Below are 16,756 nucleotides of genomic sequence, written 5' to 3'. Positions count from 1 at the left end.
TTATATGGGGATACTTTCAGCTGTGTTTAGTGTGCAGCATTTCCGTGAGCAGTGAGTTACAGGGCAGGTCTCCCAGCAGGTGGCGCTGGTACAAATACTCCTCCACTTGTAAACTGATGCTGCGCACTTCGGGTAGTCGGAGCAGCAGCTGCCCAAACTTATCGGAGTGTCCCGGATGTGACTGTTGGGTGTGCTCCATCAGCGCCCTGTTGATGCGCTCCTGCGTCTGCTCCACCTGTCTGCGGTTCACCACCGACTTCACATCTGGACACGGGGAAGGAAACACTAATGGACGGATTTTTGCAGAATGAAGGCTTTTAAGCCTTGGCTAATATCTTAATTTGTAGCCTAGCCTGTCCATGAGTTTTAACTTATAACAAGAGAATAAGTAAGATATTTTTAAATTGTAAAAATATGAGTGAAAAGTCCTCAAAATAGCGTTCATTACTAGAAATGTCATGTAACTGAATACGGTGCGTTTCACTTTTGAAATCGAATTAAAATGTACAATTTATAAAACCCTTATTTTCTAACATCTATGTCTTATTGTTATTATTTTTATTTTTACATGAACCTGCAGAACTTACCGGGGTTAAATAATACTAGGTACTTGAGGCAGACAAACTCTTTTCTGTCAAACTTGAGCTCTTTTAACTTGGTCACCAGGTCCTGCGCTCTGGACACGAGGCTGCTCAGTGTCACTCCAGCCTGTGAGATGATGGTAGAGACCTCAATCTGCGCTTCAATGACAGAAGATGATGGATGAGGAGAAGATTATTATTATTATTAAGTTCTTAAAGAAATGATTTACTACCTGCTGTCTTGTGACCAGATATATGCATCCCTCTTTCCCATAGGTCACCTGCCTGCAGAGATGGTCCAACACCAGGAGTTCACTCCAGCAGTTCTGCAGAAGCTGCATTTGGTCTTCTACCTAGGACAGGTACATCTGTTTTTTACCCACGTCTAACACATCGTTCAGGTTTATTCAGGCACAAATATTAATGTGCATAAATATTCACTGTAGCATTATTGTTTTCCTTTTTACCTTGAGTTCCTTGAAAAGTGCACTGTTTCTGGCCCACTCAACAAGCCCAAAAAGTGTCTGGTCAGCCATTTTGCACATGATGCTGAAAGTGTTGAGGCAGTCATGTTTGCCTCGGTTAGCTTGTTCTCGCTGCAGACTGGAAAGGACTTTTGCACATAACTGGTCTTCGTCTTGTTCTGACTCAAGAAGTGAATCTAAAAAGTTGGATGGAAGTGAGCTGGAGGAAGGGCCTTGGCTTGGGGGTGACGTGTGGTCCAAAATGGGGTCTGTGTTTACATTTGAAGAAGCCATTTGTGCATTTCTTGAGGTGTAAGATTGACTAGTCATTTTGTCCAGTGTGTGGCTGGTAGAAGCTGTATGGTAATCAAAAGACATATGAGATTTTTCCAGGGGGTATCCCGCTAAGGTTTGAGGAAGACGCTCTGTGTAGGGCAGTGATGGAGAAGTGATCCCTCTATCAGGATTCACACTACAATCCCAATGAGTAGATAATTCTGGATGAGAAATATCTGTGTGGTACATGTGACTATGTTGAAAAGTAGCAGAAGACAATGCAGTATTTAAGCTCCAATCAGCAGGATAAAGGTCATTTGGAGTCACAGATTGGTGTGGTATTGTACTTTCCACTTTAATCCGGTAGGGGGCAGCATTTGTCTGTTGATAAGACCTTTGCTGTTTTATCTGCCTGTCGCGACGATATAAAGGACCAAATCTGTTTCTTCCACCTCTCATACGGTCGGCTCGTACAGCTGTCAACACAGAGGAAGACTACTTATATGATAGGCCACAACACAATGGTTTTACATGTCAGTGAAGTAAGACAGATTGCTTGAGATTGTGTAGTGGAGAGTGGTACCTTCTTTCTTCATGCCCACAGCTAAACATTTCTGGAAGCGACAGTAAGGACAGCGCTTTCTTTGAGTGAGGTTCATGGGGCAGTTCTGTTGTTCTGTACAGGTGTAATGTTTGTTGTTTTGCACTGACCGCTTAAAAAAGCCCTGCAGAGAAAGAAAGGGTGAGAAAAATCAAAAATTGCAACTACTTTGTCCGTGCCAGAAGAGGATGTATTGTACTTTGGTATACTTGAGGTTACCTTGCAGCTCTCACAGGTGAGCAGGCCATAGTGGTATCCAGACACTTTGTCTCCACAAACTGGACAGCTCTCCTGTGATTCAGGTCTGGTGTCATTCTCTGTGTTTAACTCTGGGGCTGTACACGGAAACATTTTTTTTTTTAAATAAGCATGTTTTAAATGCATAGGTACAATTTAGTTTGTATTACTGATCAATTCCCTGGAGTCTCTGTCTCATTCTCTTATCACAATGTGATGTAAGGGTAGATATGATTCTTACATAATTTTTGCAATGATAGCTCTGATCTTTAAGTAAGTAAATATGAAAACAGAAAATTCACCAAAAGTTTACAGTGACTGACTCCTAAGATCACATTCACTTGTTAAATGTCACACCATGTCTTTTGTCCTGTACTCACATGTGGGTGCTGCCTCTGCCTGTACGCCCTCCTTCATGTGGGCCACAGACGGTCCTGCCCAGGGGGCACTGTGCAGTGAGGGGAAACACGGTGGGTCCATTCTGGCTGGAGCTCCACAGTCACTCAGGCCTGGTCCTCATTGTGGAGACTGGAGACCAGACACTGTGCCGAGGCCAGCCGGAAGGCCAAAGGACCCAGCTGAGCCCATGCTTATTGTGTGAGACACAAGAGTGGACTTCGCTCCATTCTGGGGCTCATAAACCTCTCCTGACTGGCACTCCTCTGTCCTCCAGTGGGACAGCCTATTGCCCAGTGTCTAGAGGCAGAACGAAAACTATCATGGAAGCATCTTGGTGCACAGCTGATAAGATAAGAGTCTACAGAAAGAAAAGAAACTTCTCCATTGTAATAAATAAATATGTGTTTAATGCTTAACTGTTTATCAAACATAATAATATCAAACATAGTTATTGTTATGTAAATGTAAAATACAGGGTTATAAAACAAGTTGTATGTGTTATGATTATTTGGAGGATTGGCGTTGAATAGAGTATAGACCAGAGAAAGCCTTGGCTAGGGCAGGTCCACTCTTCAAGGTCATATGACACAGATGAAACAAAGAAACATTATTAACAATTCCATTTTAATGATCACTGGAAAAGCACTGTGGCTAAACTGCATTCCTGAACTTTGTATGATTTTCACAGGTAGACAGTTATAATGTACTGTAGATACTGTTGATATTTTTTCTATTTTAAATTTGAATGTGTGGTTTCCAGTGTTGGGAGTAACGCGTTATAAAAGTAACGAATTACAGTAATGCATTACTTTTTGCTGTAACGCAGTAATGTAAGGCATTACAGGGGGAAAAATAGTAATATTTTACTCGGTACAAATGTGAGTAACGCGCGTTACAGTGTTTTTTTTTTAACCTGGATTGAAGTGGTGGGTTTTTCTTCATACAAATTCGCTAAAATCACCTCGATATCAGCAGCGGTGAAACGCCGGAGATGCGCCCTCATAGACCTTCAGGTAACCGCGGGCGAAAGGACTGACAAAGAACTCCACGCTGTTTAGACCTGGTTTAGACCTGGGTCAGTTCTGGTTTAGACCTGGTTTACACTCGTCCCTCCCTCTATCGCAGTTCACTTTTCGCTGTCTCGCAGATTTTTATTTTTTTTATTTTTATTTTTGTGCAATTTTGCATGCCCTGTTTTTTTTTTACATTGTATGAATGCGTATTGCGTTTCTCCCGCTGCGTCCTGACTGGCCAAGGGACTCCTGTCTCCTGTACAGAACAGTACAGAATGTGTTCAGCTGCCAAATTTAAATACATGTTCAGTCTGTAGCAGTGTGATTCTGAAGTGCTGTACGGTTGCAAGTTTTCTCCCCGACGAAACCCACAACGTCGACGAAACGTTCTGCACTGACAAAGGCTCCTGCACTCGCACCCAAAAGACAGAGGAAGATGCAAACCATCACACAAAAAGTTGGACTTCTGGACACGCTGAAGGAAGGTAGAAGTTACGCGCTGTAACAGACTCTTGCACCGCCCTGCAAATAGTTGCTGAAATCAGGGCCACGAGCCCGAGCAGCAGGGGGACAGCCGCTCTTACCTCCATGAGGTGTGGAGCAGAGCCGCTCCTTTCTCCTGCGGTCACCTTCGAGCCCTTCCCTACAGTGAGTCCTGTTTTAGTCCTAGTTCACTTCTGGTTTAGTCCTGGTTCAGCTCTGGTTTAGTCCTGGTTTAGACCTGGTTTAGTCCTGGTTCAGTCCATATACAGCGCAGAAGTTATTTTGGTGAGAGTAACTTGAAGTAATGCAATAGTAGTGTAATGCCTTACATTTTAAATGCAGTAATATTGTAATGTAACGAATTACTTTGAAATGACAGTAATAGGTAATAAATAACGCATTACAGTTTCAAAGTAACTTGCCCAACAGTGGTGGTTTCAACACATCTTGAAGGTGCGACAGTAGCTCAGTTGGTAAGAGTTGATGTATGAATGTGTGTGTGAATGGGTGAGTGGTTCCTTTATGTAAAGTATAAAAAAAGTGACCACTTTTGTTTGGGGTCCATCACATGCTTTTTTCTGTGGATATGTCATTGCTCTGCCTGGAATGTTCCATAATATGACATTAAACAATGCTACCTTACATTAATTCAATTACAGGTGGGTTTATAGCACAAAAATATCCTGACTGTGAGCAGGGATGTGTTGCTACAGATCTGACCTGAAATTTGGTCTGGTTTGGTCTCCATGAAGATGCCACATACTGTGGAATAGTACAGACAAAACAATGACATCTCCATGGAGAAAAAGCATTTGACAGACCCTCCACCAGAAAAGTTACACCTTTTACACATCTTGTCATGGCTGCTGCCCTCCTCCCTCCTTTACCATCTAGTTGCTTATATGAACTTTCAGGTCCTGAGAGGGAGACTATGGAGGTTTACATCAAGGATTCTTTAGCTGCTGGCCTAATTCGTCCCTCTTCATCACCTGTTGGCGCAGGATTTTTCTTCGTGGGGAAGAAGGACAAGACGTTAAGGCCTTGTATTGACTATAGAGGGTTAAATGACATAACTGTTAAAAATAAGTACCCCCTACCACTCATTGACTCAGCCTTTGAACCCCTTCATCAAGCCAACATTGAACCCCTTCATCAAGCCAACATTTTTACTAAGCTGAATTTAAGAAATGCTTATCATTAGACAAGGTGAAGAGTGGAAGACCGCATTTAACACCCCACTCGGACATTTTGAGTACTTGGTGATGCCATTTGGTCTTACAAATGCACCAGCAGTTTTCCAAGCTCTTGTCAACGATGTTCTTCAGGATATGCTGAATAAATTTGTTTTTGTCTATTTGGATGACATTCTCATCTTTTCCAGGGATCTTAAAGAACATGTCCAGCATGTCAGACTTGTCCTGCAGCGCCTCCTAGAGAACAAGCTCTTTGTGAAAGCGGAGAAGTGTGAGTTTCATGCAACATCTGTTAACTTTCTGGGCTTTGTCATTCAACAGGGGCAGATCAAGGCAGATCCTGAAAAGGTGAAAGCCCAGACCAGAAACCAGAAGACAACTTCAGCATTTTCTAGGGTTTGCAAACTTTTATAGGAGATTTATCAAGGACTACAGCAGAAAGGCAGCCCCACTGACTCGTCTTACCTCTACCCTCACCCCCTTTAAGTGGTCCAGTGAGGCGGAAGATGCTTTTGCTACTCTTAAATCTCTGTTCACCTCTGCTCCTGTTCTAATCCCGATCCCTCCAGGCAATTTATCGTAGAGGTTGATGCGTCACACTCCGGGGTGGGAGCCATCCTTTCCCACCGTTCCACTACAGAGCAAAAGATTCATCCTTGTGCCTTCTTCTCTCACAGTCTGTCACCTGCTGAGGTTAATTATGACATTGGTAATAGAGAACTTTTGGCTGTGGTTTTGGCCTTGCAGGAGTGGAGGCACTGGCTGGAGGGTGCGGAACATCCCTTCATTGTTTGGACCGACCACAAAAACCTGTCATATCTCCGTTCTGCCAAGAGGCTCAACTCCCGACAGGCTAGATGGGCTCTGTTCCTGGGAAGGTTCAACTTTGTCCTAACCTACAGCCCTGGTTCTCAGAATATAAAGCCAGACTCCTTATCTCGTCAGTTCTCTCCTGATGTCTCTGAGTCTCTGTCTGAGCCCATCCTGCCTGCTATGTGTGTGATTGACAATCCAGATAATTCACCTGAGGTTGCTCCATCTACTTCCCTGGTTGCATCTATTCATTGGGAAATTGAAACAGTGGTCCGTGAGGCTCAACAAAACCAACCTGCCCCAGGTAACTGTCCGCCTAACTCACTTTTTGTGCCGGAATCGGTGTGAGCTCAGGTTCTCCAGTGGGGGCATAGTTCTAAACTTATGTGTCACCCTGGTTTCCACCGGACCTTAGCTTTTCTTAAACAGAAATTATGGTGGCCATCTATGAGCAAGGACACTCGATCTTTTATTGCCGCTTGTACTACCTGTGCCCGAAGCAAGTCAAATCATCAAGCTCCCTCTGGTCTCCTCAACCCCTTACCTGAACCTCTTGGCTCCTCGATTCTACGTTTTTGCTACTTGCCTTTTGCCGAAACATTTTACTTACCTGCGTTCTCTGCCCTTCAGTGATCCCTGCCGTCTCCAGCCCTGCTCCAGCCCTGCTCCAGTCCTGCTTCTGCCCTGCCTCTGCCCTGCCTCTGCCCTGCTCCAAGCCCTGCTCCTGCCCTGCTCAAAGCCCTGCTTCAGCCCTCATTCTGCTCTTTGTAAAATAAATTCTCCTTTTTTCATTTTGTGAACTGGTCTGAAGTCCATCTTTTGGGTACCTCCATTGTTGCGCCATAACACATCTTTTTGTATAAATAATAATGCATGTTAAAGACATACACCGTGTAACACAGTGTAACTGCCAGACATTGGTCACCTTCAACTTCACTTTTAATTAATCTGTAAAATCAGTAGTGCTTTTGTCAAGGATAAATAGAAGGGGCTTCTTTTCTAGAGACAAATGTTGTTTACTTGGTGGGTCAGTATTGTATTCAATTTCAGTTGTTTTGGAACGGGTCTTTTACAATGCAGTTAACTTTATTATTTCTTTCATTTAGTTTATTTCTCAAAATCAGACACCTCACAGATTGTTTAGCTGTTTAAGTCTTTATTCAAGTTATCAGTCATACATAGTGTATCATGGATCCATATAAAGAATGGGTTTTGTGTTTAAAAACAATGATTATAATAATTACAGTGTGTACTGTTATCCATTCTTTTCAAAACAAGTAACAACAATGAATTTTTTTTTTTTTTTTTTCAAATTGTACCGATACCTGAAGATTTCTTGGGGTATTTCCCTCATTATCGAAGACAGCTTGACGATCTTCTCTTGCTTTAGCACTGTGGCTCACCATCCACTACAACCCACACTTCTGAATATGGTTTGAAGTATTGGACTGCAGGAGACATTAAGTGCACACGAGTAATTAGGTTGACTCACTTGAGTGATTTAGACAATAATATTATGTAAAGTTATAGTCTCTGATGCTTACTTGGCAGTAGAAAACTCATTCGTGCTTGGTGAACATCCTAGAAAATATCTTCTCTTGTGGAAGACCTTCAGGAATTTTGACAGTGACAGGAGCTGTCTCCATCTCTATGTCATTATCTGGTTGACAAATGAATACACAGAAAAACAGCCATGCATTAAATTAGGGCTCAGTTACTAACAGTTGTATTGGCCTAATTACCATCTACCTATTTTTTCAGATCCCAAAATGCAGATAATTCTCCACTCCACCAAAAGGCTGCTGTAGAGTAGGAAATGGAGACCACATTACGAGGGTCATAGCAGTGAATCTGACAAAATTATGAAGGATTATTTTTTATTATTATTATTATTATTTATTTATTTTATTTTTTTACTATAAAGTTGCCACTATATGTTCAGGAGTTCAGGAGTAGTGTTGACATGTGACTGGACTAAAACAGGTTGATTTAGCTAGAAATAAGTTTGGCATGCTGTCTCAACCAACGAAAAGTCAACAAATGTGATAAGATAGATCCTAAAACAGAATACTTAATCAGTATTTTCAGTTTATTTTTAAATGTTCTTTAAAAATGTAAAGATGTTAAATAAATGCTCACATTACGATTGCTTGAACTCCTCTCCTTCTGATTTCATTAGTGTTTTCCAAACAAAACAATAGAGCTCAAATAAAAAAAGGAAAAGACTAAACTATATTTGTAAGGATGCAACGGGCATATAATTAGTCCCAGGTGAATTAAACTATATAACTGGATTTTTATCTTCTTTAGAAAAGCACATTCTGCTTCTTTTAAAAGTTGTTTTAAATTAAAATAAGACTCAATTACAATTCATTGTTTTAACCTGTCACATGTAGGTTTGTTTTAATATTCTATAGAATTAAACCATAAAACATATCAATCAATCAATCAAATTTATTTATAGAGCACTTTTCATACGGAAATGCGACACAAAGCACATACAGTCAGATGTGCACCCCTTCAAACTTTTTTTTTAAATTTTGCATTTGTTTTTGAGCTTAGCACGAATCACACTGGTTGTTTCCCAAATGGATAAAGAAACTAGTTCAAGTTGAATATTATACACCAGAATGTTCCAGGGACCTCATTATAAAATATGAGAGATTATAATGGTGTGTAACAGGAGTGTCCTGGCAACTGTTCCCCCAGCTTTACGTATGGCTGCTTGTTAATGGAAAAATTCACATCAAATGATGATTATTAAAGCTTATTTGCACTGTGAGAAGGTGGTGCATCCTTCAGTTTAAAATAAATGGATGAAACTGAGACCAACTCATGTTGTTAATATAATCTAATGCTTTGTACCAGAAGGCAGTTTTTGAATTCATAGGATCACACAAAACTAACCACAACTTTGGTCTTTTATACATATTTTCTACATATATATATTATACACATATGTGACAGGAGATGCTACAACATTGCTGCAACATTCCTTTCATGCATAATATTTGTGAAGTGTTTCATCAGCTTCAGCACCAAGACCTAGGGGTCAAACTAAACTGACTTGTTTGTCGCCCCCCTGTGCATACTGGACATATTTACAATAGCATAGTATTTATTTATCTGTTCTGCTGAACTAAAAAAACCTATTATTTACAGACACCAAGAGAATCTAAATATATATGAATAGCTATTTGCTGGAAATGGGTTTATAAAATATATGGAAATTATTTAAAGTTAAAGTTTAATTGTCCCAAACTCACCAGTCTAACCATCCCCAAAGTCAGTCAGAGCCCTGTGACTACTGTGTCATCTGCAAGTTTGACTCTTATGGATATGTGGTGAGCAGTGTAGTCCTGTGTATGCCAAAGGGGCTCACCCATAGGGTGGGGAGATGTTGAAGATGTTGAAGGTTTGGTACCTAGTGATCAAGAAATCTTGGACCCAGTTACAAATAGTCATTATAGTTAATAATGTAATGTGCAAAAGATGCGATTTATTTGTATTATTTGTATTCTTATTATGCGTTGAATTCACTACACTACTTTTTGTGTACTTCTTGTGCTGCTTGGTCTTGACCAGGTCATCACTGTAAATGAGAATTGGTTCTCTATCGACCTACTTTTTTTTTTTTTTTTAGTAAATATGTAAATAAAATAGGTTTAATAATCTTTTAAATCATCACTCACATCTAAAGTACAGTATAGATTCATGGTGTTTGGACAGTGTTGAGATGTATCAACCTTTATTTGTCAAAATATCGCTGTCTAGAATTGATAATGCCCACCCACTGCTCAGCTGTGAGTGGTTGGATGTTTTTGATACAATGCAGGTTATTTTTAATTAAATTTTGTTCATCAATCAATCACTCAATCAATCAGACAGTTTAGAGGTAATTCACAAACACAGCCTTTATTGCAGTTATTCTAGGTGCATAGTCATAGGCATCTCAGTGTCAGCTATACATATGATAAATTTTGTATAAAAAAGCAGCGTCATTTTAGACAAGGATCAAACAGCACCACATGTTTGTGATATTCTAATTACAGCTAATGCAATGAATTAAATGTTTCTTTACAAATATCTAGTTATATATTCATTGATCAGGTATATTAAAGTGTATTGTGAGGTATATCTTCTCTTTGCTTGAGTATATTGTATCTTCACCTTCTTCAGCATTGAGGCACACCATCAACCACAACCCACACTTCTGAATATGGATTGGGATTCATTGGACTGTAGAGAAATGATGCACACATGAGTAGGGCCATTGACACTTTACTAACTCATAGAAAATCATATTATTTAAAATGATATGTGTCTCACCTGTTGTAGCCAACGGCATAGTGGGGCTTTTCATAGCTGGTTATATTGATACTATTGAATAGGACTTGAGCTTCAGCAGCATCAGCTTTCACCCAGTCATTGTAGGGCCTGACGTACAAGTATCTCTCTCCAGTCTCCACAATCTTCACCTGCAGCATGTTTGATGAGTTTTGGATTTGCTCAATTATTATTATTATTATTATTATTATTATTATTATTATTATTATTATTGTATTGAACTTGCTACTGTGACCAAGACTAGGGATGATTTGACATAGATTTTGTTTTGTTTTGTTTTTGTTTTTGGCCATTATTTTTGTGATCCTAATATTAAGATTTTAAAGTCCATTTGCAAGGCCCACAAATTTATGTTAGGAAAAATAACAACATATATTTATCTAGGATATAAAATCATTTGTTCCATGATTGTGGATAAAAAAAACTTGGACAAACTTGGAATAACTCATGCTTTCATAGAGATTTGGCCATCTTAGAAAAAAATATCTGCTACATTTCAATTTTGGACCGGTGCAGATATTATATGGGAAAACGCTCTGAACCAATAAATCAACCATCCCTAGTAATTTCCACAAAGGAAAAAACAATAAATTAGTAAATGTATGATTCTCTTATTACCTTGGAGTTGGTGGGCTGCGGAGGGTTGCTCTGATTCTCCATTGGGAGCAGAAAGCAGATTGTGTACTCGCGTATTTTGGGAAGCAACTTTGAAAGGTTCTTGAGTTTATCTAACCAAGAAGACTGTGAGTTCTGTGTCTGTGGAGGATCGTCTGGTGGCATTTCAATAAAGGCAGGAGCTGTCTTCATGGGAATTTGATTTTCTGAGTGACAATTAAATACACAAATCAAATGTTATCTTAACTATAAGAATAGACATACTTCTAATATAAAGAATGGAAAACTCACAGTGTAATTTACTGGGGTACTTACCATCTAGGTAATTTTTCATACGCCAAAATGCAGGCCCTACTCCAAGCATCCAAGTGGGGGCACTGAATGAAGTGCACACCCATTTCACAGGACCATAGCGACGGACCTAACAGAAGGCAGTAAGGATGTCAGAAATATATTTTTCAAGATGTCACCACATGAAGATGTAACATAATTGTTATAATTTTAGAAGTAACAATATTATATTTAATATTATAAATGTAGTCTTACACACTCAAAAACATTTACTTTTAAATCTTATAGCATTAACAACATTTCTGAAATCTAAAAGTTCATAATAGATGCTAGTCTTTTCAGTAATAGAAACTAAATTGTGGATTTCACTACATCGTCAATAATTGAAAATTGTAAACAGGCAAAGTTTCTCATAAATGTGGTAATAAAAAGATTGTGTGAACATAAAGAACATTGTGTGACATCCTAGATTGCCTAATCTCAGTTATGTGATTGTTTAGAAATAGGCTTGCAAAAATGTATTCTTTATTTAGACCACAGTGCAGCCAAGAAAGAGAAAAAGAAACAAACTATCTGACAAAGGCTATTTGCCAAAGGCCGCTCTATAGTTAAAAAAAAACAAAAAAAAATTTATGGCCACCTGCCACATGACTAGTCAACTAAACAAAGTTGAAAAACACAGACTAGTTGACTTCTAAAATATTTTTTTTGCTGCAGCCCTAGTCATTAAGACATGCCAGAGGATGTGGCCGGCTCACCTCAAAGTTTTGGCTTTTACAAATACGCTCGAACAGGAGACATTGTGGTGTCTCATTACAGACGGATCCCTCTGAGCTCCTGTGGATTAAACCATGAAAAATCTGTTATTTGTTATTTATTTTTACGTTTTTACATTATAATTTGTAGATTTTGTCTGAAGGTGGAACATCAATACAGCAAGCACGTACCCCACACCAGCTTCAGCTGTCAGAACCAACAAAAAGCCAACAAGTGTGGTAAGGCAGATCCTAAAACAGAATCATTCATCATTCAATCATTCAATTATTTTGAGGCAGTTTCTATTTAGACTTAATTTAAAAAAAGCTAAAGTGTTAAATACTCACATTATGAACGTTGTTCGGACTCCTCTCTTTCTTCTGATTTGGTGTCCTAGCACCTCTTTATTTAAACCTGTCAACTGCCACACCCTGAATGTGTTACTCAACCAAAACAATAGAGCTTATCTAAGCACATGAACAAAAGAAAAGATTAGGTATCCATATTTGTAAGGACAGGATGGTTATACAGTTATTCCCAAGTGAATGGAATAATTATTTGTATACATTTTGTTAAAGATGGCATGTCATTAAATATACTAAAGTAAATTTAGAATTTTATTGTTTCTACCCAGATGCCCCTCCTGTATATATATTTTTGTTCTTATATTTTCTGTAGACTTAAACAACAAAAGCAGAAATGCTTTGTGGAGGGTCAGGTTAACACACAGTGGGCAGCAATCCTAGTTCTCATGGAACATTATACGTGCTACAAAATGTTCCAGAGGACTACACTTGTGAGCCTATACAAAACTGATAATAATATAGTTTTGTCTTTCACAGCTCTCTCTGATGGGACTGAGGATCCTGTCTACTGTTACACTGTGTTTGGTGGATAAGAATTGATTTCCTATAAGCCTCCTGTAAGTCTCACATTTAAGTTTAAGCTCTTGATCTGTTCAGTTTCACTCCCACATTCCACAAAACCCAGGCCCATCTGTGTTATAAAGTAATATGTAATATCACTAAGAATTCAAACAGGGCAAAGTATTAGGGTTTAGGTAGGATCTGGCATCAAATAAATGAAACCTCTGGGAGGATGATCTGGGGTCTTATTTCTAGTGGTGGAATGTAACAAAGTAAAAGCAGTGAAGTATTGTACTTATGTAAAATGCTTAGGTAACTGTACTTTACCGAAAGCATGAGGGGTATATTTTTAACATGTTTGTAGTTTGAGCAAACAAAAATATGCAAACATAGAAAACAAACAAAAAATGTAACTGAAAAATCAATTCAATTGAACAAAATTCAACACAAATTTGTATCAAAATCAGTGCATCAAAGCTTTATTAGATCTCAGTATCTATGTGAAATACTTTTACTTTCTACTCTTTAAGTACATTTTTAAATGGGAACTTAAATACTTTAGTAGATTTTTTCATGTGATACTTTACTTTACTGTTTTGCTTCTGTATCTGTACTTTTAGGTAAGTAGCTGGTAACTGAGTACTTCTTCCACCACTGCTCATTTCAAAGGAGTACATATGTACAAAAATGTTACATAAAAGGCTTTCTGTGTAAAGACTATAAAAAGCCAAAGGCAAACTTTGTAACTCTTCTCTTTTCAGAAATAAGGCACGTGAAGTTGATTTGTGTGTAAGAATTCCCTCCAGTCCAGTAGCTTTTTTTGTTTTTAGGTTATGGCATTACCAATTTTAACATAAACACATATAGCCTATCACCATTTATCTATTTATTAATATTTCACAGAAACACACAAGACAACAGATAACATTTCATAAAATGCATTATATAATTTCGTTACATAGTGACTTTTAAACTTATTGAGATAGAAAAGGAAAGATGGTTGTTACTGCTATTTCAGCACTGATTCAGCTTTTTATTCAACACACTCAAATCACAAATGTATCATAATTAATGGTATAACTAGCTTTATAATAGGTTAACAGAAATTAACACGCTCTTTAACTAAATTGGAATATTTGTCTCTGTCGCCCCCATGTGGAAATAGTCTGAAAAAATATAATTATTTTATATAATTATATATATATTTATTATGTGTACAATTGACCATGGTGTGCTAATGTATACTGTATTTAGTTTATAAGGACACGTGTACTTGTACAAACAAAATTATTTGCTAGTGTCAACAAATTTACAAATTATATGAAAAAAATGCATAGAAGCAATGCATCAAGTGACATCAAACCAAAATGTGATTATTTCAGTCCTGTCCTGTTTTTTTTTTTCTTATAGTTATTGTGATTTTTAGCCAAACATGATGAATTATTTAATTATTTGTGGAACAAAACCATTCTTCTATGGAGTACTGTAACACTTTATTGTAATTGTGTTTTTGTATCAATTGTGTATAATGTGGATGAATGAGATGTGAAATCTGGGTACCTATGGGTATGAATAAAGCAGCTTAACCTAACCTAACTTGGCCTAATTTTCATTGCAATGGCTTTCAGTGAATATTCATACCCTTTCCAAGAGGACCAGTTGATTCCTTGGCCATAGGCAGAGCTGCCCCAGAGGTACATTCCATTAAGATTGGAATTGTGGCACTTTCCATACCACCATCCTCCTAAGTAGGCCTGAGCACAGTTTCCATTATAAGCATCTTGATCCTTGTCAAATGTGGAAAAAGGGAAGTTGATATGACCAGTCAGAGAATCTCCTGAAAAGATAAGAGGTTATCTCAGAGATAAGCTTAACTGTTGACTGTGTTTCTGTTCCAAACTCACCAGCTCCACCGTCCACAAATCCACTCAGATTGAGCTTGTAGCCCTCCTGCTCTGAACCTATCGAGAAGGACTGGTAGTGAGCGAAGACTTTGGCTCCTGTAAAGTCCTCCATGTCCACTCTCAGTTCAAAGTTCTTCCGCGTGATGAGAGTGTGAATGGTCTCTAGACCTTCAGATGGACATTTAAAGCAAATTTCTTAGGTAAAAAGGTTCAGATACAATTGTCTACTGGAATAATTTTTCCTGTAATAATTTTTAAAATGTTTATTTTCTATAACTGTTGTTTTTCTATAGTTGTTGAATTTGAAATGGTAGAATTTTATCATTTTAATCATTTTTAATACAGAATTTATATATTCATTATTTTAGGCTTCATGTAGGCTTAGAAGTTTGCATAAAAGTTTTACCTAACCAGTATTCTCCAGATGCCTGTCCAAAACCAGTGTTATATTGGTCCCAGCCTCTGTAAAAGTTAACTGTGCCGTCTTTTCTTCTCTGAATGACCTGAAAAATATTAGAGATTTAGAGATTATAGATAAATTATAGCGCCCACACTGCTACTCCTGGTTTCATTCAGATACTAAATTCCTGATTTTGTAATTTCCTGAATTTTTAAGCTAATTCTTTAAACATATAGTTGAGAATCTTGTTTTTAAGTAACTCATCACAAAAAGTCATGTTACTGTAACTGAGTAGATTTTGGGAGCAGTTATACTTTTTAAATAGATTTGTAAAGTCTAAAATTGTCCCATTTGACAATTGTCAACATGCACAACAAACCAGTCCCATGCCATTGGTCAGAGAATATGTGGACTGTGATTTAATTTCATCTTTATATAATGAATAAGTGGCCCATATTATTACCTTTACTTGAAGAGATAATTGAAGAGGTAAGTTCTCCGCAACTGTTTTTAAATTTCAGCATGAAACTGTGAACACAACTGTTTACTGATTGACAGGATAAACATAGGAAATACTTACTGTCCATTTTTTGCCTTCATTCCCCTCATCCATGTCACAGTAGACTTGTATAGGGGATAGCGGCCCTGCTGGGTAGATGTTGTACACTCCGTTGTGTCCATAGCCTTTTTCATACACCTCACTGCAGTCAACAGGGTTAGAAGTTGGGGTGCAGGTAGCTACTGGGATCAACAGCAACAAGGCTAGAAAATGCTACCAGTTCCAAGGAAAAGAAAGAGCTGCAGTTATTTAATCTTAGAGTGAAAATTTGCTAATACTTTTATCTTACCATGTTTGTCCTCTGTGTGATTTGGTTACTAATGATACGTGGAAAATAGAGGAACTGGACCTTGTACTATTGAGCAAAATAAGCAAAAATAACCTATTAATGATTACCACCACCATGTGTGTGAATTAGATACGTAGAAATGAATTAGACAACAATATCACATTCATAAGTCAAGGGCATGTCCTGTTTACAAACTGTATTTTCTTTACTCTGCTTAACATTTTTTACTGTATGTTTTGTAATAAACTCAACTAAAATGAAACTTAAACTGTTAGGTGTGTGAAACCAACCATTTGTGACATAAAAATTTTATACAAGCCACACTTTTTATAGCCTTAGCATGGATTCACACTTAATTAACCCTAAATACTAACCCTTTAATAAAACAGTTGAGTAGCCTGAATCATTCTTGATAAACTATTTTTACATTAAGATTTTGTTTATGCTTTATTAAGGCTAATTATGGAGAAGCTATTATAAAGTGGTACTGGTATTACAGACTTACATTTGATTTAGACAAATTAAAAAAAATCCACTGGCTGCTCCATACTATGGAACTAAAATATTAAATATCGCAAGAACATAGAAATACAGGGCCCCATTAACTTTCTAATTTTTATGTACCTTACTAATACTACCTGTAGTGATTGTAATAACATGACAAATATA

The 16,756-nt window shown here is 37.9% G+C and overlaps 3 protein-coding genes across 3 annotated transcripts; all 3 read right to left on the bottom strand.

Annotated features, from left to right (window-relative positions):
* Positions 1 to 16: 16 nt before the first annotated feature.
* nr5a5 (nuclear receptor subfamily 5, group A, member 5) lies at positions 17 to 2,639 on the bottom strand. The gene is made up of 7 exons (XM_020934178.1): positions 2,540 to 2,639; positions 2,142 to 2,257; positions 1,905 to 2,046; positions 1,049 to 1,797; positions 815 to 934; positions 588 to 735; positions 17 to 264 (listed from the first exon to the last, which is right to left on the bottom strand). Exons 1-7 carry the CDS (start codon positions 2,637 to 2,639, stop codon positions 17 to 19), a joined length of 1,623 nt encoding a protein of 540 aa, XP_020789837.1.
* Positions 2,640 to 10,018: 7,379 nt separating this feature from the next.
* Positions 10,019 to 12,395, bottom strand: soul5 (heme-binding protein soul5). Its single transcript, XM_055152415.1, has 6 exons — positions 12,261 to 12,395; positions 12,072 to 12,150; positions 11,338 to 11,443; positions 11,026 to 11,228; positions 10,390 to 10,538; positions 10,019 to 10,299 (listed from the first exon to the last, which is right to left on the bottom strand). Exons 3-6 carry the CDS (start codon positions 11,384 to 11,386, stop codon positions 10,236 to 10,238), a joined length of 465 nt encoding a protein of 154 aa, XP_055008390.1. The 5' UTR covers positions 11,387 to 11,443; positions 12,072 to 12,150; positions 12,261 to 12,395; the 3' UTR covers positions 10,019 to 10,235.
* A 1,519-nt stretch (positions 12,396 to 13,914) lies between these two features.
* On the bottom strand, positions 13,915 to 16,141 carry LOC110167045 (microfibril-associated glycoprotein 4-like). Its single transcript, XM_020932346.2, has 5 exons — positions 16,088 to 16,141; positions 15,820 to 16,011; positions 15,246 to 15,342; positions 14,840 to 15,007; positions 13,915 to 14,772 (listed from the first exon to the last, which is right to left on the bottom strand). Exons 1-5 carry the CDS (start codon positions 16,088 to 16,090, stop codon positions 14,528 to 14,530), a joined length of 705 nt encoding a protein of 234 aa, XP_020788005.1. The 5' UTR covers positions 16,091 to 16,141; the 3' UTR covers positions 13,915 to 14,527.
* Positions 16,142 to 16,756: the final 615 nt, after the last annotated feature.

This window comes from Boleophthalmus pectinirostris, unplaced genomic scaffold (assembly GCF_026225935.1).
Source record: "Boleophthalmus pectinirostris isolate CB_2022bp ecotype Guang Dong unplaced genomic scaffold, ASM2622593v1 HiC_scaffold_17, whole genome shotgun sequence".
In the NCBI taxonomy this organism is placed as follows: domain Eukaryota; kingdom Metazoa; phylum Chordata; class Actinopteri; order Gobiiformes; family Gobiidae; genus Boleophthalmus; species Boleophthalmus pectinirostris.
This window is presented reverse-complemented; position numbering and strand designations above follow the sequence as displayed.